Source organism: Solanum pennellii, chromosome 11 (assembly GCF_001406875.1).
Source record: "Solanum pennellii chromosome 11, SPENNV200".
Lineage (NCBI taxonomy): Eukaryota > Viridiplantae > Streptophyta > Magnoliopsida > Solanales > Solanaceae > Solanum > Solanum pennellii.
In genome coordinates this window covers 60,448,914-60,472,781 of record NC_028647.1, presented here as the reverse complement: position 1 = coordinate 60,472,781, position 23,868 = coordinate 60,448,914, and the positions used below count along the sequence as shown (strand labels likewise).

Below are 23,868 nucleotides of genomic sequence, written 5' to 3'. Positions count from 1 at the left end.
TTTTTAAAAAATTAATCATTAAATATTTAGTACATGCTGATTTGACTATCTAGATTTACATCCCATGAAATTTATTTAGGTAAAAATACATTCTACTATAACTTACAATTCATAGGGGTTGAGCTTGAGAAGATAAACCGATAAAAATTTATTTATTTTATTACAATTCATATCATTGGATAATTAATTTTAAAAAATAGATTTCAAATCCCTTTAGGTATATATGGAAACAATTTATAGACCTAAATGGTGATATATTTACATTTTAAAGTTGTATGTTATCACAAAATAGTGATGGCACCCAATCATCCTTAATGGGACAAATTAAGAGGTTTGATAAACATATTTATGATATAATAACCATTTAAAACTTGTAAGATAAAATGATATAATTACAATAAATAATAACAAAAAATATGATATATAGTGGAAGCCAAATCATTGTTGTGCCCCCAAGGGTTTGTGATGTTGGTCATGATCAACAAAAATTGAATCTATAACTATATTTGAGTAATATAATATTTGAAATAGAAAATTACAAATAAAATGATATAAAAGAGAATATTCGTACATATATATAAAGTATACAAAAGTATGGCACGAATACATCAATACATACTTAACAAGTATCATATATCATTCCCAACGAAATAGTAATGATTATTACATAATAAATTAGAGAAAAGTAGAAAACACATAACCCCCCTCCCAAACAGGGTCGTTTTAATCTCTAGGTCATTAAAGTCATCGCTTGAGCCCCATATTTTTTGGGGGACCCATTTAAATTTTTCTTTTACTTATATATATTACTCTTTTAAAAAAAAATAACAAAAATATGTGTACTATGAGTGCTATGATTTCTACTAAGAGAAATGCACATGTGATGAATATAAATCTGATTTTTTGTAAGAACAATTTGATGAAAATATGGATAAGGAAATCCCTAAATTCCCGAAGAATCTTTAGAGTTGATTACTTAATATATGTTGAGTAGATCGAAGTATTTTTTTTCACTTCAGAATAGATTTGAACCAATTGAAACATATAAGAATATTTTTGATTTCTTATTTAGTATTAAAATATAGAGATTACTAGATGATGAAAATTTTAAAACAATATTGTCTTAACCTTGAACTTTCTTTTAACCCATAATAGTTATTCTAATATTGATGGTTTAGATGTGTTTTTTGAATTAAAATTGTTAAGAGAAATAATAAAAGTAGAAGATAATGATCTAATGAAAATACTCGATTAAATAAAAAAACTTTCTTTCCCAAATACACATTTTGCTTATAGGATAATGTTAACAATTCTTGTAACTGTTGCCTCAGCAGATTTTTTTTCGAAATTAAAATTGATTTAATCTTCTTTAAGATCAACAATGTCTCAAGAGAGATTAAATTAATTAGCTATATTATCATTTGAAAAAAGGATTATTAAAAAGATTGTTAATGACTTTGCATCTAAAATAGCTAGAAAAGTATACTTTAAATAAAAGTATATATGATGAAAAAAAAAAAATATTACGGCCCCTCTCTTAAGTTTCGCTTTAGGCCCCCAATGTTGTTGAGTCGGCCCTGCTCTCTAACTTGGCACGAGAACTTACTTTAGTCCTTAAACTCTATGAAATAAAGATACTTTAGTACTTAAACTATACGGGTGTTTAAATACCCCCGAACACCAACCAAGTTGAATGTTGGGCATTGTTGTGTATGCACGTTTTCATTCGTCCACATCGCTAAGTGTTTAAAAAATATCTTACTCATTTTATATAACCTACCCATTCCTAAAATGAACCTGACCCGATTCTAAACAAATATCCTTAAATCTCAAATCCCGTTTCTCATTCTCTGAAGGATTTTCTTTTCGAATTTGTGGTGTTACTCGGCGAAAACAAAGTTATCAGGTTAGTAATCTTCATTTGGATGGTTGTAGCATTTGATTGAGTTTAGGGTTTTCGTCAAGCCTAATTTTTTATCTTTTCAAAATAATAGATGAAGAAGAATAAGTTTGAATCTTACCTTTGAAGAACAACTATTGCTTCAAAGATTCAACTTTTAGGTTTGAAGAACTAAGATTTGAAAATTTACATATGCAGGTATAGACAAACACTAATGTTCAATCACATTTCGACAAATGTAATATCCTTGAAGTGACGACAAAGCAGATATCGATAAAAATACCGAGTTTATATGAAAGTGTAGACAAATATCAATGTTCAATCATATTTTTGAGATGATGTCAGAGCGGATGTCAAAGAGAGGTGTAGACAAACACCATCAATCACTTTAAATAACTTTCATATCTTTGAAGTGACGACAGAGCAAATATCGACAAGAACAATTAGTTTATATGATAGTGTAGACAAACATCAATATTCTATCATATTTAGATAAATATTATATTTTCGAGATGATGACAGAGCAGATGTCAATGAGCATGTTAAATTTGTATGCAGGTATAAACAAATATCAATGTTCAATCATATTTAGACAAATATCATATTTTCGAGATGATGATAGAGCGGATGTCAACGAGAAGTGTAGACAAACACCAACATTCAATAACATTTAGACAAATGTTATATCTTTGAAGTGACGACATAACAAATACCCACAAGAACAATTAGTTTATATGAAAATGTAGACAAACATCAATGTTCAACCACATTTAGACAAATACCATATTTTCAACATGACGACAGAGCAGATGTTAACGAAAACGTTAAATTTATATCAATATATAAACAAACATCAGTGTTCGACCACTTTTAGACAAATATCATATTTTTGAAATGATGATAGAGCAAATGCCAATGAGAATGCTAAATTTATATATAGGTGTAAAAAATCATTAGTGTTCAACCAATCACATTTAGATAAATATCATATTTATGTGATGATGACAAAGCAAATGTTAACAAGAATCTCAAATTTATATACAAGTATGGACAAACATTAACTTTCAACCACATTTAAATTTTAAACAAATACTATATTTTCAAAATGATGACAGAGCAAATATCAACCATAACATTAAATTTCTATGAAGTTGTATGCAATATTCTATAAAACAAAAAGTACAATTATTTATTTTAACATGTATCTTTATTGCATGTTATGAGATGTTGCTCCTTGTGCTCACCTTACAAAACACAACTATTTGTTTTGATATGTATCATTGTTATAAATTCAATTCTAAATAAGTATCACAAACATTTTAATGTTGATATGATAATATTTTTAACGCGCCTTTTTAGTGGTCCACGTCGCTTAAGGATTTAAAAAATATCTTACCCGTTCCCAAAATATAACCCGACCCACTTATAAATAAATATCCCTAAATCTTTAAGATCCGTTCCCAAATGCAACCCGACCCACTTATAAATAAATATCCTAAGCCCGCGATTCTCATTCTTTCTCTTCTCTCAAACCTAGAAGATCGAATCTGAAGATTTCTCTTCCATTAGCGTGAATGAATTATTGATTTTAAGGTTTTCGTGAAAGAAGCAGTGGATCGCGTGAAGAACAGAGTTACCAGGTTAGTAATCTTCCTTTAGATGATTGTAGCATTTGACCAATTTTAGGGTTTTCGAGAAGCTTAGTCTTTTTTAATCTTTTCAGTTTGATGATGGATATGTACGTTACTTTAAGGTTTCACCATGGTAGAATACTTCAACGAAAACCTCGTATTAAGTATGAAGGAGGTATGGTCACTGATTGTTTTGACATAGATGTTGATAAATTGTCCTACTTCGAATTTGTTGATATTGTTAAAGAAATTGGGTATAACTGTGCTGCTAGTGTTGTTTATATTAAACAACCTAAATGTCGACATGTTGTTGAAGTTAAATGTGATAGGGATATTATGGGTATTGTACCTAAATTAAAAAATGGAGATATTGTTGAACTTTATGTGACTCATTTAGTTGAAGAAGCTGTTGTGACCCCACCAGCAATTGAATATCTAAGTGATGTGGGTGGGGTGGATGGGTTAGGTGGAGTGGATGGGGTAGGTGGGGAATCTAATGCTGTTTTTGATAAGGAATCTAGTCAGACTTTTCAGGATAGTGAAGGTTTGGGGTTTGCACAACCTGCACAACCTATTGTGGGTGAAGAGTTGAGTGAAGTGTTCGGTAGGACTTCTACTAGTGCTGGAGAGGAATTGGGTAGGGCTTCTGCTAGTACTGGAGAGGAATCGGGTAGGACTTCTACTAGTGCTGGAGAGGAATTGGGTAGGGCTTCTGCTAGTGTTGGAGAAGACTTGGGTGATACTTCTTTTGCTGCTGCTGCATCTGATATTCCAGAAGTTGGGTCTGATTGGGAAAGTGAAACAGAAGAAAGTGATGATTCAGACAATGCAGATTTGTCTGATGAAGGAGAAGATGAGTATGGTAGTGATGTTCATGAGGAAGTTATAAATCTTAGGAAAGAAAAAAGGGCTGCTAAAATAAAAAAGAGGAAAGAAAAAGGCCCTAGAAGATCTGAAAGAGTTGATTTAGGAAAAAAAGGAGTTGATTTGGGATATGATGAATATCTATCCAAGAAACAAACTACTTGGTAAGATAGCTGGAGATGAGCCCTACTTTGATTCAGATGAAGTTGTTAGTTTTGAAATAGATACTGATGATGATGTTAATGAGGAAGATCAGGTTGAACTTCCTATAAGAAGACAAAGAAAAGAAAAAAGAGCAAAAGAAATAAAAAGAAAATTGTATTTGATCCTACTTGTCAGTTAATAGTTTGGGAGACTGGACTTGCTTTTGAAAGTGTTAAGCAGTTTAGAGAAGCTATTACTAGATATGCAGTTCAAGAACATGCTGAATTAGATAAATATGTTAATGATGCAACTAGGGTGAGGATAAAGTGTATGACTGGTTGTCTATGGTTGTTGTTTGGAAGTATTGATTTAAGAACAGGAGATTTTGTGGTGAAGAATTACAATTCAGTACATAAATGCAATGGCACAACCAGAAATAAATTGATAAATTCAAAGTACTTAGCAGGAAGGTACAAGGACAAAATTATTTTTGAGCATGGTATTAGAGTTTTTCAGTTTCATATTTTAGTGAAGAAAGAGTTGAATGTGTATGTGGGAGGACTGTAGCAAGGAAAGCAAGAAACATTGTGTTGCAACAAATTATGGGTGATCATATGGAGGAGTTTAAAGAATTTTAGATTATAGAGATGAGCTCTTAAGGACTAATCCATGTAGCACATGTGTGGTGAGACTTAGTGAAGAAACTTTTGAAGGTGGCAGGAAAATGTTTCAATCATTTTACATATGTTTTGATGCTTTAAATAAAGCATTCAAAGCTGGAGCTAGGAGATGTATAGGATTTGATGGTTGCTTCTTGAAAGGTGTTTCTAGAGGTCAATTACTTGTGGCTGTTTGTAAGGATGGGAACAACCAAATGCTACCACTAGCATGGCAGTTGTTGAGGTGGAAAACACATTCACTTGGAAATGGTTTATCAAGATTGTAAGATATGATCTTGAGCTAGGAGGTGGGACAGAATTGACAACCATTACTGATATGCAGAAGGTATTTTTATTTTCCTTCTCATTTATTCATTTATTTTCTTTTCCCATTTATTTATCTATTTTCTTTTTCATTTATTTTCTCATGATATTCTAAATGTTGTTAAAGGGTCTTGATAAAGCTATTCAAGAACTTCTGCCAAATGTAGAACAAAGAATGTGTGAAAGACATGTGCTAGCCAACTGGTCTATCAATTGAAAAGGTATTGAAAGAAGAAACTGTTTTTGGAGATGTGCCAAATCTACATATGAACAAGAATTAAAAAGAAATTTGGATCATATGGAGAAGTTAGGTACTGGAATAATTGATAACTTATTGTACTACGATATAGAAAGGTGGTCTAAATTATACTTTAACTTTTTTAGCTAATGTGATAGTGTTGACAACAAAATGGCTGAAAGCTTTAATTCATGGATTTTGGGGGCAAGACACAAAACTATCATCACAATGCTTGAAGAAATAAGGGTCAAAGTGATGAGAAGAATAGGACAATTGAGGGAGTTCAGTGATACTTGCATAACAGACATATCTTCAATGGCCTTAAAGGTATTAACAGAGAACACAACAAAGTCGATGCAATGTAACCTTGAACGGAATGGTGAATATGGTTTTGAGGTTAAAGACAGCTGGGGTAACACATTTATTGTGAATCTAGGCACACAAACATGTATTTGTAGATCTTGGATGCTAAGAGGATTAACCTTGTTGTCATGCTATAGCTGCACTTCATTTTAGAAAACTGGAGTCCATTAACTATGTTGCACATTGGTATAGCAAGGAGACTTATCTCAAGGTCTATAGTCATTACATTCAACCAGTTACTAACATGGAAATGTGGCCACAATCGACCACCCTTCTGTATTATCACTTGTTATCAAAACACTACCAGGAAGGCCTAGAAAGTTTAGGAGGAGCAGAATGAAAATAAAACAGAAAAATTATCCAAGAGAGGTGTTGATATGACCTGCAGTCTCTGTCATACAAAGGGTCATAATAAGAAGGGTTTTCATTTGAATAATCAAGCTAATGTAGGCAGAGGAAGAGGAAATGGGAGAAGAACAAATACTAGTTCAACCAGGGCAAGTGTTGGCTCTTCTACAACATCAACTGAATCACAATCAAGCACAAAGAGAGAAAGAGGTCGACCAAGAGGTTCTACAAAACAGGTAATGTTTATAGTAATTCATGTAGTTGTTATTTTACAGCTTTATCAGTCTAATATTTTTGTTATCAACTTATGTTATAGGCTAGTGCTACTGGAAGGGAAAGAGGAACTGAAACTGGTTTAGCTGGAACTGGAAGGGGAAGAGGAATTACAACTGGATCTGTTAATGAAACAAGGATTAGTGGTGCTGTCAATGGTTTTTGTCCTACTGGAAGGGGTAGAGGAACTGGCACTGATATTCTTGGAAAAGGAAGAGGAACTGCAACTAGTGTAGCTCGAAGGGGAAGAGGAAGGGGAATTGGTGTAGCTGCTACTGCTACAGATGTTCCTGGCGCTACTGGAGGAGTGAAGAGGCCAAGAATGGTCGGAATGGGGATTTTACATACACAGAGTGATTTTACAATCTACAATGTAAGTTGTCTTAAATATTTACTCCTTTCAATTGTAACTTATGAAGCATCTAAGACAATGTTTATGTTGTGAATGTAGCCTGGAATGCCTATGAACTCTTCAATAGTGACTGAAAATCTTGGGCATCATAAACCAAGATCAGGCTTAAAATGGAAAGGAAAAGATGTTGTACTCAACAAGGTTTTCAAGAGATGAGAGAAAACAAAAGAAGGAGAACAAGGTCTAATGCAGATGATGTTTGATATGGAGACTGCTTTAGTTTGATATTTCAGCTGTTTTTGAAACAATTATGCAGTTGTGATTGCTTTAGATTGATGTTTTATCTGTTTTTAGAACAATTATGCAGCTGTGACTGCATTAATTTGATCTATGTTTGTTTTTGAAAGAATTATGTTGTAGCTGTGATTGCGTTAGTTTGATCTATGTTTGAACAATTATGCAGTTGTGATTGCTGCAATAGTTTGTTATTTTAGTAATCTCTTTTTGAAACAATTGTGCAACCAGTTTTGCATTACTTTTACGTATACAATTATGCAGTTGTGACTGCAATAATGTCAATGCAGTTATAAATAAAACACAAACAAAATACATAAACCAACAAATTGCATTAACAGAATAAGAAGAATACACAGTTCATTACAAAAGAGTTGCACCTAATTGATTACAACATTTACAGTGCTACACTACTCCAACATTGATCTCACTACATCAAGAGCTTAAGGTAACTTCATTGAACCTTTCTTTTTATACATCACCCAGAAACAATAGCTTATAGCTATTACCATAACACAACAACAAGCTACAAACAAAAAGAGCACATTTTGACATGTTCTTCTCCATCTATTCTGCATTACTTTCATCTTCTCAACCTCTTCTTCCAACATTTTTAATTTCATTCCTAGACAATCATCATCTTGTTTGAAATCTCCCGACTTGTCAACTTCTTCATTATCCTCAACCAATTCAAATGCAGTGGCTGAGATTTGAGATGATTCTACTATATTCTCAAGCTCAACCAATTTCTGTATTAGTTTAGGAATCACAAATTTCGACCTCGAATCAATATTCTCTTTATCCTTCCAACACCAAAAGTTGCAAGATCTAGGACCCTTCAATAATGAAAAAGGATGATGGAATTAGTACTTAAATTCTTAATCAGCTAAAATTAAACAAAAATGATGTTTACCCCATAATAAGGACATGACCAATATCTTCTTTCGCGGTTATTGGAAGTCCAAGATGTTTTCAAACGCACAACAAGTCCATGATTACAATAAACGTTTTTTCTTCGTAGTATAAATCATCTTCTTCCATACAAAGATTTGTCATATTAATTGATCGCATTGTGTTCTAAAAATTTTGTGCAAGAAGTAACAAGAATCTGGAAAAAAATCAGATAATAAGAAAAAGGGACGAAATAAAAATAAAAATAAAAATAATAGATAAAGAAGAATAGGTTTGAAGCTTACATTTTGAAGAACAATTATTCCTTCAAAGGTTCAACTTTTAGGTTTGAAGAGCTAAGATTTGAGGTTTGAAGAGCTAAGATTTGAGAAAAATAAAGAAAAATAGCATGAATTAGGTCAGCATTTTGGGTGATTGGGTTGGTGAGGAGAAGAGAAAATTAGAGTTCTACAAAAGAGAAGATTTACATTCAAATATGTAATGGGTCCGATATACCGTTTGAGGGTCAAATTTTATTTTTAAAAAATGCTGAAAAATGAATTACACGCCATACAAAGCTGTATCAACACGTGCAGGAGGCTGGAGCTCGGAAGGTTAAAAATAATTCACATCAAACATGTTAAGGGGGGGGGGGTATATAAACACCCGTATAGTTTAAGTACTAAAGCGAGTTTTCCTGCCAAGTTCAGGGGGGATTTGATCAATTATAATAAGAGTCAAATACATAGTTAGCCTCTATAACTTGTCTTTATTTTTTATTTTGACACTTTATTTTAGCCGTATTTCATTTTAACCATTCAACTTCTTTTTTATGTACCATTTAAAAAAAAGGTTAGTCTTATGATTTCTTTATTTTTATATACGCTCTTCAACTGCAATTTTACATCTTAAAAGCGACGTTTGTTCGTTAGTTTTTCGTAATTCGTTTTAAAAAAATGATGGACGAACATTGACTTATTTAAAAATAATAATTTCTTTTTAAGTTTTTTATTTTTGTGTGAAAAATAATCAACGAAAGTGTATCGATTTCCTTTCTTAAAAAAACTAATGACAATCCAACAAAGTTGAGTTTTCGCATTTTTAGTAAAATATTGTTAGCAATGATTTTTGGGATAATGCACAAGTACCCCCTCAACGTATGCCCGAAATCCCAGAGATACACTTATACTATACTAAGGTCCTATTATCCCCCTGAACTTATTTTATTAATAATTTTTTATCCCTTTTCGGCCTATGTAGAACTATCTTGTGAGCCCAACGCTTGTTGACTTTTTTCCAAGCTAGTGCCACGTAGGCCGAAAAAGGGTAGAAAATTACTTATAAAATAAGTTCAGGAGGTAATAGAACCTTAGTATAGTATAAGTGTATCTGTAGGATTTCGGGCATAGGTTGAGGGGGTACTTATGCATTTTCCCATGAATTTTTGAAGATTAATTCATTTTATCTGCATTGAGTTGAATTAAAATTTAAAGGGAAAAGAGTCTGATATATCCCTCAACTTTGTCATTTAGAGTTGATATACCCCTTGTTATGAAAGTGGCTCATATATACCCCTACTTGTAAACAAATGGTTCACATATACCCTTTTCCTTTAACGGAAATGAAAAAAAATAATTTTAATCTAAATTTTTATTATTTTTTTCTAAAAAATATAATCCCATATGAGTAAATTTAATCCTCGTCAAACATATTTTTATGACTTTTTTTGTTTCAATGACTAATTTATAATTATTATTTTGATAATCAAATTTATTTATATTTTACTAATATTCTTGTAAACTTATTGTAGATGATCAAATTTTTTCTTCAAATACGAAATTAAATTACAATACACACAAAAAAAATAGTTTGATTTTTTTCTCTTTAAACTAAGGAATGAAAGAAACAAACAAAATAAGAATAAGAAACTCAAATAATTATAATAAAAGAAGTAAAAAAATAATTTATGTATGAAATTGATAGAAGAATCATATATACCCCTAAATAATTTTTTTTAAAAAAATTAGAAGTAATAAATATAAATTTAAAATTTATTTTTCAACTTCCGTTAAATGAAGGGTATATGTGAGCCATTTTGTAACGGCAGGGGTATATATGAGCTGTTTGTATAACGGCAAGGGCATATATGAGCCACTTTTATAACGAGGGTATATCAGTTCCAAATGACAAAGTTGAGGGGTATATCAGACCCTTTTCCCAAATTTAAAAGCTAGCATTTAAGTTAAATCTAGATAACATATATGTGAAAAATATAAAATACATAATGCTATCTAATTTAACCGATTATTTAAGAAAGAAAATCGACACTCTCCCATCAATTATTTTTACGCAAAAATACGGAATTTCTTTAAAAAAATTTGATATTCCTCCGTCAATATTTTTAATGAAAACTAACGGATGTACGTCAATTTGTAAATGCATAATTGCTATTCAAGAGCATACATAAAATGAAAAAGAAATCATAAAATTAATTTCATGTTTAAATGGAATTGAAAATTAAAATAAATTATCTAAGTGAATTTACTTACACGTTCAAAAGAAAGTCCATGTATTAAATTATTACTTATATATAAAATACATAAGACAGACACAAATATCATATATAATGAAATCTTAAAACAATATTCTACTTATTTTGAAATATAGTCTTTTTATCTACAAATTCCTCTAAAATATTTATTTATATTATGAGACAAAAATATCAAGACACTTCACGTTTATCAAGCATAATGACTCATTGTCTCATTATCTATTCCGTTTGAAAATAAGCGTAACGTTTTTTATTTGAATTAATAATTAATTTTGTAACTTGTATATGACTAATTGATTATCCTATGATTCATCGAATTAATAATTTAACTTTGTAAATGTTATGATTGATAAGAGTTCCGTTATGTTTTTTTTTTTCAAGTACATATTTTATTTATTTATCTATGTTTTGAAATTATTTCATATCTATATGAGTAAAAATTTATAAATATCTGGTAAAATAATTACAAAATTTTGAGTAACTTAAACACTATCGTTATAATAATTTTTTTTAGCAATTGTATAATTTCTCCATTTCAATTTATTTAATTTGTTTTATTTTTTAAATAGTTTTAAAAAAATATTTTAATATCAATTTTCTATGCTATAGATTCAAGAGCATAAAAATTAAAAGATATTTGTTTTTACATATTTTTAGCTCAAAAACACATTCCTTATTTTTTTTAAATCGAACAAATAAATTAAGATTCAGAAATGAATTTCTTATTTTAGTTTATATGATTTACTTTTCTTTTTAATCTGTACAAATAAGAATGTTACATTTCTATATTTAATACTCATTTATTCTTATAAAATTGCATAATAATATAAATACTAAAAAATTATTTTAAATCATAATTTTTTAAATTTTATATCAAGTCAAATTATGTCACGTGAATTAGATAGTGATTACTATTAAATATCCTTCTCAAGTGTCACGTTTGAATAAGGTATATAATGATTGAACAAATATAACTATCATTACCTTTTGTATAAACATTTTTTAAATCTTTAGTAATAATTCCCAAAAATACAATAAATCCCCAAATCATACAAATCTTTTTATTTTATTTTATAATAATTTTATTTTAAAAGTCCACTATCCTCTATCATTGTCCTTTCTCTTTCTCTCTCTATTTCTTGAAAAAAGGTTCCAACTTTGTAGTGTAGCAGTGAGAGTAGTAGTAGTGAATGTTGAAGAAATTTGTACTACCATGGATGGCTATGAAGCTACAAAGATAGTTTTATCAAGAATTCAAAGTTTGGATCCAGAAAATGCTTCAAAAATTATGGGGTATATACTGATACAAGATCAAGGGGAGAAGGAGATGATAAGATTAGCTTTTGGTCCAGAAACCCTTTTGGTTTCTTTGATAAATCAAGCTAAAACTTGTTTAGGAATTTCATCAAACAATTCATCTGCAATGTCCAAATTGAATCTTTTTCATCAATCTTCACCAAGAATCATCATTCCTAACAATGGGTTTCCTTCTTCTTCTTCACCTTCTTCACCTTCTCCTTGGTCTACTAATGGGTCACCAGTTTTTACAAGAAGCCCTAGACCATTGGCTTCACCAGTAGGAGGAGGAGGGGGGTCTAGTTCACTTTCTTATGCTGCTGTGGTGAATGGTTCTACTAATTCTCTTTCTGGGGGTTCAACTACTTCACTGTCACTCCCTTTTTATGACCCAAATAATGATGAGTATTGTGGTAGTGTTCAAGCTCAAGTTCAAGAACACTTGTCTTTTCTTGATGAATCATTGGATCCAATTATGAGTCCTAGTGGAAGAAGTGATTCTTTGGTTTTCCCTTATGGGAATTGTGAGGAAACCCCTCATCTTCATCGTAGGAGTTGTTCAGTCAATGATGTTTTTCTTGGTGGTTCAGATGATGGTGGTGGTGGGTTTGGTTGGAGGCCTTGCATGTATTTTGCTAGAGGGTTTTGCAAAAATGGGAATAGTTGCAAGTTTATGCACAGTGGATTTCCTGATTCTTCTTCTTCACCAGATGCTATTGTTGGTTCTCCTAGTAAAGTTGACTCTGTTGATGATTTCTTGAGGATGAAGGCTTTACAACAGCAGCAGCAACAGAGGTTTGCTGCTGTCTCTCTTATGGCTTCTGGTGCTCATCACCATCCAATTGCTTACAACAAATGCATCAACGTCTTGAATGATAACCAAAGGTATCTCCTTTTGGACCTTGACATGATATTTCCTCATTGTTAGTTATTGACTTTATAACTTTACTCTACCTTGTTATGAACTTGTAAATGTTTGTCTTGCTAGTAATTTCCTTCAACTTTTACATTTTTTTTTTGGGTAATCAGTTTCTGGTGTTTTGATTGTAGTTATGGTATTATGCTGCTGTTTCTTGTCTAATCTTAATCTTGATTTGATGTTTATTTGTGTTTAAAAAACGTTTCAATACCAACTCATTGGTTAAGGTTAGGTAGTTATGCTTAGACTTTTGGTTGGGATATCATGTGGAGGTTGAGATTTGGAATATTGGTAGGATATTTAAAAGGTATCTTCATGTATGGTCTGAAATGCAGATCAGCTGCTGCGGCATTTATGATGGGTGAAGAATTCCACAAATTCGGTAGGAGCCGGCCTGATAGAAATGATTTTTCAGCAATGGCGTTGGGTGGCATCTCAAGTTCAAGTTCACGACAAATTTACCTAACATTTCCTGCGGATAGCACATTTAAGGAGGAGGATGTGTCTAACTACTTTAGGTACGTGGCGCTTATTGTGAAACGGATTCTTGAAATGGTTAAATGGAATGAAAATTTGACAGTAACTTGTCTTGTGTAATTTGTTTTTGAAGTATGTATGGGCCTGTCCAAGATGTTAGAATTCCATATCAGCAGAAGCGAATGTTTGGATTCGTTACATTTGTCTACTCAGAAACTGTTAAGATGATCTTGGCTAAAGGAAACCCACATTTTGTGTGTGATTCTCGGGTACTTGTAAAGCCCTACAAGGAAAAGGGAAAAATCGCGGACAAGTATGTAAATATGATCACCCCGTAATGTTATTTTGAGTTATTGCATCTCCCTTTACTCATAACTAATGTTTCATTGTTGATTAAACTATAAAGGAAGCAGCTTCAGCAACAACACCATCCAATTGATAGAGGAGAGCTGTCGACCTGTTTAAGCCCATCAGCTCTTGAATCTAGGGAGCCGTTTGACCTTCCCTTTGGTAAGATAAATGATCTGAATTTCTTATTTTTCTTGTCAATAGTCTGATGGGTTGTTTGACGCTTAAAATATATCTCTTCATATCTAGGAGCAAGAATGTTATATAATTCACATGAGATGATGTTGAGAAGAAAAATAGAGCAGGAGGCTGAATTACAGCAAGCCATCGAACTTCAAGGCAGAAGGTTAATGAATTTGCAACTGCTGGACCTGAAGAATCAACATCGCAATGATCACTTCCCACCCAGCCTCTGTCCTGGTCTTCCAACGGCCTCCCAGATGCAGTTTCACTCTCCAAACAATCACAATCTTATTCCTGTGTCGAATGACATTGATCAAGAAGTCCCTGCAGGTTAACTTTTAAGACATTTTTAAGTTTTCTTCTTTAGCTTAATAGATCTAGTGCTAACTGATTTTATTTCTTCTTATAGAAAGTAACGATACTCATGAAGCTATCAACACCCCCCATAATGCAGCTGATGAAAAGGTGCCTCAAGAAATGCTGCCTACTGATTTTGGGAATGGAAGTAGCAGCAAGGAGCAGACCACCAATTTTGACAACTCTAATCTTCAAGAAAGGTACTGAACTACGATTTCTTTAATGTAATGTCAAGATTATTAACAACATAAATTCCAAGTTCAAGATGGCAGTTGAAAAGTCTTTTATTTCTTTTCCCGATTGATGATGCCAAATTTTGCTGGGATTGATTTTAACCTATTGCTAATAATGTTTTTGGATTCTGTCTAATGGTATTGACGTTTGTTTTGTATTGAAACAGCTTGGAGCACATCCTTCCCGATAACCTTTTTGCTTCTCCTACAAAGTCAGCTGCAGAAAACCAGGCCGCGTTCTCCACTGATTCAGCTGAAGCTGGCGTTAGTTCTCCAATAACTACTGCTACTTCTAACAATAATATCCCTATGCTTCCTACGACAACTACCCTCAACATGGCTTCTCTTAAATCATGTTACTTCCACATGCCAAGGTACTTAATCTCCACATCTTTTCTTCTTCCATTATCTTTGCATTTTTTAAAAAAGAGTGAAAGAAGTTAATTTGAGGTGGTCATTGACCAGGTTTACTTCTGGGCAAGAAGCCATTGAAATGTAGGTGTTAAGAGTTGTGCATGGCTAGCTAGGAGGGATTAACTTAGGTTGGTTATTGTTATTCCCGGTTTCCAACTTTCTTGCCATTTTTGTTCTAAATGAGATTCTCTAAATGTCGTTTATGCAGAAAAACGCATGAGTAGTAGCATATACAAGAAGTAAAAGTCCTCTAGCTGTATAGCCAAACAATACCCTCAACAGAAGAAAAGATCGATCTACCGGTAAGGAAGATATTCTCAAGATTGTTGTCATCATCAATACCATACTACTTACAACAAATACATAAATGTATACATAAAGGACAGATGAACTGATTAATGGGAGTGGGGTCTCTCTCTCTCTCTCTCTCTCTATTTTGTACCCTCTTTGTAGTTGTGTGCTGGACCACACTGAACAATAGCAAAAATGAAAGGCAGGCTAGTAGTAACCCCTTAGTTATGATGGTAATTTCCTCCCTTTTCTCTGCTTTTACTGTTGTAACTTGCTATGATGTAAAAAATTAAAGTCGAAAAAATGAAAATGTCTTTTAGATCACTTTCTGTCAAATTGGGTTCCAGCTTTGTCTTCCTAGATTTTCAAGAATGAGGTAGGTGATACTGAATGTATGCAGATCTTACTCTTATCTCGTGGAGATAGAGAGACTGTTTCCGAAAGGCTGTCTTGGTGATTAGAGTTACCTTGGTAATAAAGTGGTAGGTACATGATGTAATGGTTTGGACACTAGTATTACCAAAAGGAAGGTTGTGGGAGGGTAAAGAAAAGTGTGTTCTTTTGTGCTATCAAAGGCTACTTTAAGGGGGGACTCTTTTGTCTCATTTTATGGTTTCTTTTAGGTGAACATGAGGGTTGAAGGGCCATACTATCACATGGTTACTGACACCATTTGAATGGTAGTATCAAAGGGTACCTACCCCTCCACTCCACAACTTTCACTTTCACTCCCCATAGCCTTTATTCATACTTAAATGTGTCTTTGGACTTTTGTTTTTATGGGTACTGCTGCCCCCCCTTATGTTTTAGCATGCTCTCCTATTCATCTATTATGTACACATGTGCACCCAAATTATCTTCTAACCAATATTATATAGAGTCTAAGTAGGATTTGTTTATAAATATAACAAGTGATTGATGTTTGTATGACTGATGTTTGTATTATCGACCGCCCTCTACTTGACTAATTAAACGTAGATATAGTATCTCAAACCCTTGTAGGGGCATGAGGTCTTAATAGAAAATCGAGAAAAGTGTTGAAAATAATAGGAGTGTATTTTACTCATTTTGCAAAAAAGGGGTGTATCTAAGTCTAGTTAGTCAAATAAAGAGTTGGTGAAGATCTTCCTTGAGTAGATATTCATGTTTTTCTGTCTCTTGATTTTCTATGGTGTTATAAGTCCAAGATAATAATAATAATAACAGATAAATAATATAATAAACTTAGAAATGTGAGCTTCCACGAAACAACATGTCCCATACAATTATGTGATATGGTTTGTACATAAAGGTATGTTGGCCTAGTTGAAAGTTCATATTTGGGACTTTTACTTCAGTACTTTTTTGCTCTTTTTAATGACTTCTACTTATCGATGAAAGTGACTTGAATTTATTGATATATATATATATATGAAAGAAAAAAAGTTTATGAGCGCGAAACCTTGAAAACTTATACTTGATATGTTGAGTGATTTGTTTGTTCAACAAACGTGCGGTACAAACTTATTTTGAACCTATTAGTCGTAATAACGGCCTTGAGTTAAATTCATAGATATTATTCTTGAACAGTTGGAATATTCGATTAATTAAGTGGTTTGTTAATTTAGTAAAACTATTTGGACAATCATTGAGAAAATTTCTTTCTATTTGTGGGGTATCTGAAATTGAATGTATAGATATCACTTTTTTTATGTGATCAAGTGAGTTGCACATCAAACAATGTTTGCCCTAAAAAGAATAATAGTTAGTGTTATAATTAATTGGATTAACAAATATAATAGTTTTCTAATAGAGTTAAATTTTCAAGGTTAAAATTAAAAAAAAATGTTTGAATTTGAAGTTTAGTTTTGCCAACCTCAAAAAGGTCATTCTTATTATTTTACCTCCATTAGGTTAAAAATATTTTTATCGTTACGTCTTTGGTTATAAAATGCTTTCCAAAAATTATCCTTTTTTATAACAATTGCTCCAAAAAAATAAAAAATGGGTTAATTTTTTTTTTTTTTGGAGTGTGTTTGGTATGTTTTTCCAATTTATAATGCATTTATTTTACTTACTTTAAGAATGATTCGATAAAATAAACGTGTAACTTACTAAAATGACTATAATTTTAAGATTATTATATTGAAATAACTATAAGTATCATGATAAGTTATATTACTTTTCGTAGTTTTAAGTTATCTTAAGTTTAAGTTGAAGCTATAATATTTTTGAGCTAAAAATATACCATGGGTTAAATTAATCTATTTTAAATTGTTCAAAAGATATATTTGGCCACCTACAGACATGCTATGGTGATATTTTTTGTGCGACTGTTTAGGACTTTGATCTATTTCCCTTTATACAAATTATTTACTTATTTGTCTTTTAATTCCTAACTATAAATTCAACTGTTAAATGAAATGACGATTTCTTTTTTAGAAAATGGAGTATGCTTTTTATTTATTTGAAGTATAGTAAAATCTCTATAAATTAATACTCGTTAAATTGATAATTTCTCTAAAATAATATTTTTCTCCGGTTTCAATTTGGGCCAATGGAAAAAATTACCAATTTCGATAAGATAATATATTTTCAGAAGACCCTTATATAAATATCTGATCCCATTAATATCATAAATTAATAATTCTTTAAAAGTATAAATATATCTAAGACAATTTAGTGAAATATGATTCTATTGTGTTTTGTTTTTTATTAAAATTGAAATCTAGTCGAAGCTCATCTCTAACTTTTCTTATTGCATCTAAGAGCTCCTGTGTTTTCTTTTCGAACTGCACCATAAAATTGTTAAGAGTCCTAGATGCGATAAGTGTTTCTTTACGTTTAACTAGTTTCAAAGGTATATTATCGTCTTTAACTTCATCATCAACATTACTTTTTTCGATGGTATCCACAATTTCTTTTAATTGGACCTCTGAACATATATCACTTTCACTTGGATAATCCAACAAGTTATTGGAATCTATTTTATTATGGTAAACGAGATCATTAATCATGACTTCAAGTTTATGAATGACGTTTTCATAAGTAGGTTCATTCAAATCTCTAAGATTACATCCCCCAATAAGTTTTACAGTGTCAAAAATAATTTGCTATTATCTCTTGTAGAACATTTATTGCCCAAACAAGGATTGCAAATTGATAGCATCCAAAACATTGATCTTTGCTGGATCAATTTTCTCACTTCATAACCTTCTAATATCCTACGATAAATTTTGTCCGATAACACATTTTGAAAGCTCTTACTATCATAAACATCACAAGTTTGAAATTAGTAAGATACAATAATTTTGAGTTATTTATTGTATTTTATGTGTAATAATACTTTATGTGAAATCAATAAATATGATACATAAATTAGTAAGATACAATAATTTTGATATAATCAAAATTAACAATCATCAAATCTCATATCATTCTTTAAATTAAAAAAAATATTAATTTAACGATTAAATAATATCTCTATAAAATAATAAAATTTCATAATCCCATCTACATTAATTTATAGAGATTTTTAGAGTAAATTTAAGTTTAAGTTAAACAAATTTATTTTGTTCTTTTTTTGTATCCAGCCAAGAGAGATATTATGGAGTTAATGCATTACATTTTTTTTTAATTAATTTTAATTTAAGGTGGACATCCACCAAAATCAATTGTAGAATTTAATTAATTGGTCACTACTCACTAACCTTCATTGCGAAAAGATCGATTGAAAGTGACTTCAATTATTTTAATTTGACATCTCACTTTATTTGACTCCTCACATTTTAATTTATTTCTGGAAAAATTTTTAAATTTTATAATTTTAAATTTAAATATGTTAAATATATCAAATTAATTTAATCATGTGATTTGAAATATACCAAATGAAAAGTTAGAAATTAAAATTAAACAGTTACTTAAAAAGAAAAATATATTTATGAAATTAACTAAAAAGAATATATGAAAAACAATTTGAAATGAAAGAACTGACAACCGCTTCTTTTCTGGAAAGAACAAAATTTAAAAATATTTAAAATGCATAAATGTCACAATTGAATAAAATTATTTGTATGTTATATTTAGCGTAGTCTCATAAAATAAAGGCTTAAGTCATCTGCGCCCCCCTAAAGTTGTCCTCATAATTCACTTAAACACCTCAACTAAGGCTACTACCTATTAGACACTCTAATATTAACAAATATGTACCTATTAAATACAAAATAATAATAAGCTTTTAAAATGTTGTGTGTGTAACTCACGCGCACTATTTTTAAAAAGTAACCAATAAAATTGCAGTATGTGGCACATGGGCCCCATCTAATGAATATTTGATTATTTTTTAAAAAATGAAAATAAAAACTCCAATCATTAATAATCCTAAAAATTAATTAGCAAAAAGGAGAAAAAAGAAAACCCCCATTCCCACACAAACCCACCTTTCTTCTTCTTCCCTTCACCAGCCATCCTGATTCCAACAACAAATTCCATTCCTCCGGCAACAACAAAAAAAAGATAAAAAGAAAATCTCCCCCACCCCCTCCTCCAAGTTCGTCAACCTAATCATTTGCCTTATCTTCTTTTTCATCATCATCAATTACTTCTCATTTTCTATTCCTTTGAAAAGATTAATCTTTTTGAAATCAAGTCTAATGCAAATAGTGAAATAAATTATGAAGTATAATATATTAATGGAGTGATTGTTAAGATTCTTTATGGAAAAAAAATCTACGTAGATAAATTATTTTGATAAATTATTTCAAAATCAATAAAGAGAACAAATATTGCTCTTATAGTTTTGATGTCCCATTTGTTTCTTGTTGCAAGTTCTTTTAACAAATTCAATTTATGAAGAGTGAAAAATAAAAATGAAAGAAAAAAAACAGAGTGCAGNTCAATAAAGAGAACAAATATTGCTCTTATAGTTTTGATGTCCCATTTGTTTCTTGTTGCAAGTTCTTTTAACAAATTCAATTTATGAAGAGTGAAAAAAAAATGAAAGAAAAAAAATAGAGTGCAGAAATGGGGTGAAGAAGAAGACAATTGGTACGGCCTACAGGGATGGGTGGGGTTGCTTTCTTTTTGGTCAAAAATATTATTTTAAATAAAAAAATACTTTGAGTTGTATTAATTAATGCTGATTAGGATAAAAAAAAGAGTAAAGTTTATTTTTAAAAAGATTAGGAATATATTCACGCGCTACTAGGCTGTGAGATACACTTATTTAGCCACATCAGCATTTTATGCTCAATAGACACAGTTTTGAATAATTAAAGTGTTTAATAGGTAGTTGCCTTAGTTGAGGTGCTTAAATGAATTATGCAGACAACTTTAGGGGGCCGCATATGACTTAAGCCTAAAATAAAATTTAAGGAGGATAGAAATTATATTCTCCATGCTTTATTTAATTATATTTACTTTTCGTGTCAACTAAATCTATCTTTAAATCCTCAATAAACGAATATAAAACAAAGAGTTAAATTAAGACGCATACCTTATACAAATTCAACTATACCATTTTTAGGACAAATAATTATACTTGAAAATTAATTTTTCAAACTATATTGAATATTATTTATGTATATTTATTTGAAATATGTATAATTTGTCCATAGCAATGACGTGTAATATTCTGATTCCTTGCATCATTATTTTATTTGTCTGAGTCACATGACTTTAACACTTACATGTCTATGGCATAGCAAATCTCTGTACTCAATTCTATAACATGGATATTATTTCCATCAAAGGGAAATTTCTTCTTTATTATTTGTATTTGTATTTGTACCTAAAATAAAACAAAACAGAAAAATCAATGTTGTCTTTAATATCATCAATATTTTTTGTTTGTAAAGAGAATAATATAAATGAAAAATATAGGGAAAATTACAAGGATAAATAAATATAATTAGATAACATAGCTGTAATTTATTTAATTAAAAATTATCATTCATCATTAACTTATAAGCATTGTTACGTGGTCTATATTTAGAATTTGTATAATTCGGCTCCTAATTGTATAAGAACTTGTGTCTTCAATTTCTAGTTGTATAAGTCTAATTGTATGAATCCAGAATTTGTATATGCTTACCTTAACTTGTATATAATTATTATCCTGTTGATATATTTGATTTATATGAGTTTTAAAAATTTTCTAAATGTTTAAACATAAAATTTGTATAGACTTAGCATTTTGTAAATTGACAAACGAATTATACGAACAGAAATACCCATAGCAAATAAAATTATAATTATGGAGCGTGATTAGCCAAACTGTAGCTAAGGAGGTTTATTAAGTTTAATCTCTTTGCTATTTATAATTTTTTCTCAAAAATATATCTGATCACGAAGATTTATATAACCAACCCTATTTATTTAGAGTTGACGCATTGTAATTGACTATAAAAAAAAGCGTTATTTATTTTTATTATTCTGCACATGAGCATGTTTGTCAATAACAACAATAATATATTCTATGTAATTTTATAAGTAATTGCTAAAAACATAGGGTTTACGCATAACTTATTCTTATTAAATAAATATTAAAAATTTATTTTCGATAGATCGTCAATTTTCGTTGCTTATAAAAGGTTTCTCGTAGTTGACAGTAGTGCAGAACAGAAGGTAGCTGTAAAGGTTTGACACCAAATTAAGGTAACTTATTACTTACCATATATAATGTTTGCATAATATGAATATTTAAGGGTGCGTTTCGTACGAGAAAATATTTTTTGGTCAACCAAACATGAAAAAATATTTTTTCATAATTTTTGTAACACAATTTTTTTTCTGAAGAACTTTTTGGAATTATTCTTCTTTAATTTCTGCAAAACACACCCTTAATTTGATTAACTTCATTATATTTTAAAGTTTCTTTGATCTTTCAGTTCGTAACTTGAGAAACTAATTGTAACATGAGGAATATAAGATGATAAATCGAATCTTCACTTATAAAATAATAGTTTACGTAATTAATCATAAACCAAGTTGAGCTACTAAAATCTCCCACGATATGCCCTGCCCTATTTTTTTCTTTCAAGATAAGATAAGATTTTTTTTTTTTAAAGACAGTAAAATAAAGATAAAATTACACAAAAGATTATACTATAAACCAATATAAAAAAATAAAATAAAATGGAACTTTGTTTAGGAAAATAGTTAAACATGTTTAATAATTGGCAAGTGAATTGAATGCAAACTTATTAGCAGCAATTAAAAGACATATTTTTGCTCTCTTTTATTTTTCCTTATAAAGATTATTGATTTAAGAAAAATAAAAACAAAATTTCTAAATATTGACATGATTTTAATTTTTACAGAAATTATGGAGGAAGGCAACAGCTCAATCAAATATTCAGGTATGTGTTTTCACTATCCAATCAATTCTAATTCTAACTAGACAAAGATTTTTTTAATAGAAAGATTCTCTATTCCGAAGGTTTATCTCTGAGATATTTGATTTAAAATAAGAAAATACTTACTATTTTACTAATAGTCTCAGTGGTTACTCATTACATCAAAAGTGATCTTTATGACAACAGCTTAATTGCCGTTAAAGTCTATTTTTTTTTGTTTAGAAACAATTAATACTTTTTGTAAATGTCCGTGAAGCTTATAACAACATTGGATCTAACATCATTTAACTAATGCTGATAAAGACTTTAACACTCTTTGTTAATATGCACTTTTATTGTTGTTAAAAACTATTTTTATTGTAGTGAATTTACCTATTAAAATGTATATGCATGTATACACATCTCTAATACATAGTTATATATATATATTATATATATAGTTATACACTATTTATACAACATATCAATATATTACATAACTATTTATACAATATCGATATATTACATATATGTATACGTCCATTTTTGTGATTAAATCAGGTAAGAAAAAGAAGTCAGATCTTGCAAAACTTCAAAAGGAACATGATGAGAAAATGGCAGCAATAAAAGAGCTTAAGAAAAAGAGAGAAGAAATGAAGCTTCAATTGTCAAAGAATAATATTTCTGAGGAAAAGAAAGAGACTTTCAGAAAATTGACTGAAAAATATCAAAAAATGAATGATGAATATAATTCCCTTTTAGGTTAGATATTAAAGGGAAAAGAGTATCTTACTAATAAAAATTATTTTTCTATCGTTCCATAATGTATCGTTTTATATTATACTAGTTATTATGTTATATATTGTATCATGCATGTTCATGAATCAACAACAATATAGCTTGTGGTGTTGTAAGAATAACAATAATATATCAATGAAATTCTACCGTTAGGATTTGAAGAGGCTATGATATACACGAATTTTAACCTTGTGTCGTCTCTAGTAGGGGTGGAGCCAACCTTCTATTAAGAGATTCATGAGAACTCCTTCGGCGGAATATATTTATACATGGTTAAAATCATTTTTTACGTATATATAGTAAGATAACGAATCTCCTTCAATTAGTTCCTGTGTTTAATTCTTTAGATTTTGATCTCCCTTATTAAAAATCCTAGCTCCATCAGTAATCGCTAATGAAATTGTTAA

At 30.3% G+C, this 23,868-nt stretch overlaps 2 protein-coding genes and 1 long non-coding RNA gene across 6 annotated transcripts; all 3 read left to right on the top strand.

The window, feature by feature from the left end:
* The first annotated feature begins 6,588 nt into the window (after positions 1-6,588).
* On the top strand, positions 6,589-7,350 carry LOC107004014 (jacalin-related lectin 34-like). Its single transcript, XM_027912805.1, has 3 exons — positions 6,589-6,707; positions 6,793-7,117; positions 7,196-7,350. The coding sequence occupies exons 1-3, from the start codon at positions 6,589-6,591 to the stop codon at positions 7,310-7,312; spliced, it is 561 nt and encodes a 186-aa protein (XP_027768606.1). The 3' UTR covers positions 7,313-7,350.
* Positions 7,351-11,916: 4,566 nt separating this feature from the next.
* Positions 11,917-15,686, top strand: LOC107004685 (zinc finger CCCH domain-containing protein 53). Of its 4 annotated transcripts, none has more exons than XR_001454777.2 (9): positions 11,917-13,013; positions 13,383-13,565; positions 13,658-13,837; positions 13,931-14,034; positions 14,122-14,385; positions 14,465-14,612; positions 14,813-15,019; positions 15,131-15,187; positions 15,268-15,674. XR_001454777.2 is itself a non-coding variant. In XM_015202989.2 (9 exons), exons 1-8 carry the CDS (start codon positions 12,046-12,048, stop codon positions 15,142-15,144), a joined length of 2,088 nt encoding a protein of 695 aa, XP_015058475.1. In that variant the 5' UTR covers positions 11,917-12,045; the 3' UTR covers positions 15,145-15,187; positions 15,268-15,674. The 4 variants fall into 4 exon arrangements, 3 of the variants coding, with proteins under 3 accessions (XP_015058475.1, XP_015058476.1, XP_015058477.1); XM_015202989.2 differs by having other exon boundaries at positions 15,111-15,187; XM_015202990.2 differs by lacking the exon at positions 15,131-15,187 and having other exon boundaries at positions 15,268-15,686.
* Positions 15,687-21,886: 6,200 nt separating this feature from the next.
* Positions 21,887-23,622, top strand: LOC107004228. The gene is made up of 3 exons (XR_001454707.2): positions 21,887-21,983; positions 22,649-22,687; positions 23,225-23,622. It is a non-coding gene; the product is annotated as an uncharacterized LOC107004228 (long non-coding RNA).
* Positions 23,623-23,868: the final 246 nt, after the last annotated feature.

What these genes read in the sequence shown, in the direction of transcription:
- LOC107004014 (XM_027912805.1), top strand. Translation starts at nt 6,589, where the DNA reads ATGGGAGAAGAACAAATACTAGTTCAACCAGGGCAAGTGTTGGCTCTT. An exon ending in CAAGAGGTTCTACAAAACAG is followed by an intron (nt 6,708 to 6,792) that starts GTAATGTTTATA and finishes GTTATAGGCTAG; the next exon opens with TGCTACTGGAAGGGAAAGAG. An exon ending in GTGATTTTACAATCTACAAT is followed by an intron (nt 7,118 to 7,195) that starts GTAAGTTGTCTT and finishes TTGTGAATGTAG; the next exon opens with CCTGGAATGCCTATGAACTC.
- LOC107004685 (XM_015202989.2), top strand. Translation starts at nt 12,046, where the DNA reads ATGGATGGCTATGAAGCTACAAAGATAGTTTTATCAAGAATTCAAAGT. An exon ending in GCCGTTTGACCTTCCCTTTG is followed by an intron (nt 14,035 to 14,121) that starts GTAAGATAAATG and finishes CTTCATATCTAG; the next exon opens with GAGCAAGAATGTTATATAAT. An exon ending in TGTTACTTCCACATGCCAAG is followed by an intron (nt 15,020 to 15,110) that starts GTACTTAATCTC and finishes GTCATTGACCAG; the next exon opens with GTTTACTTCTGGGCAAGAAG.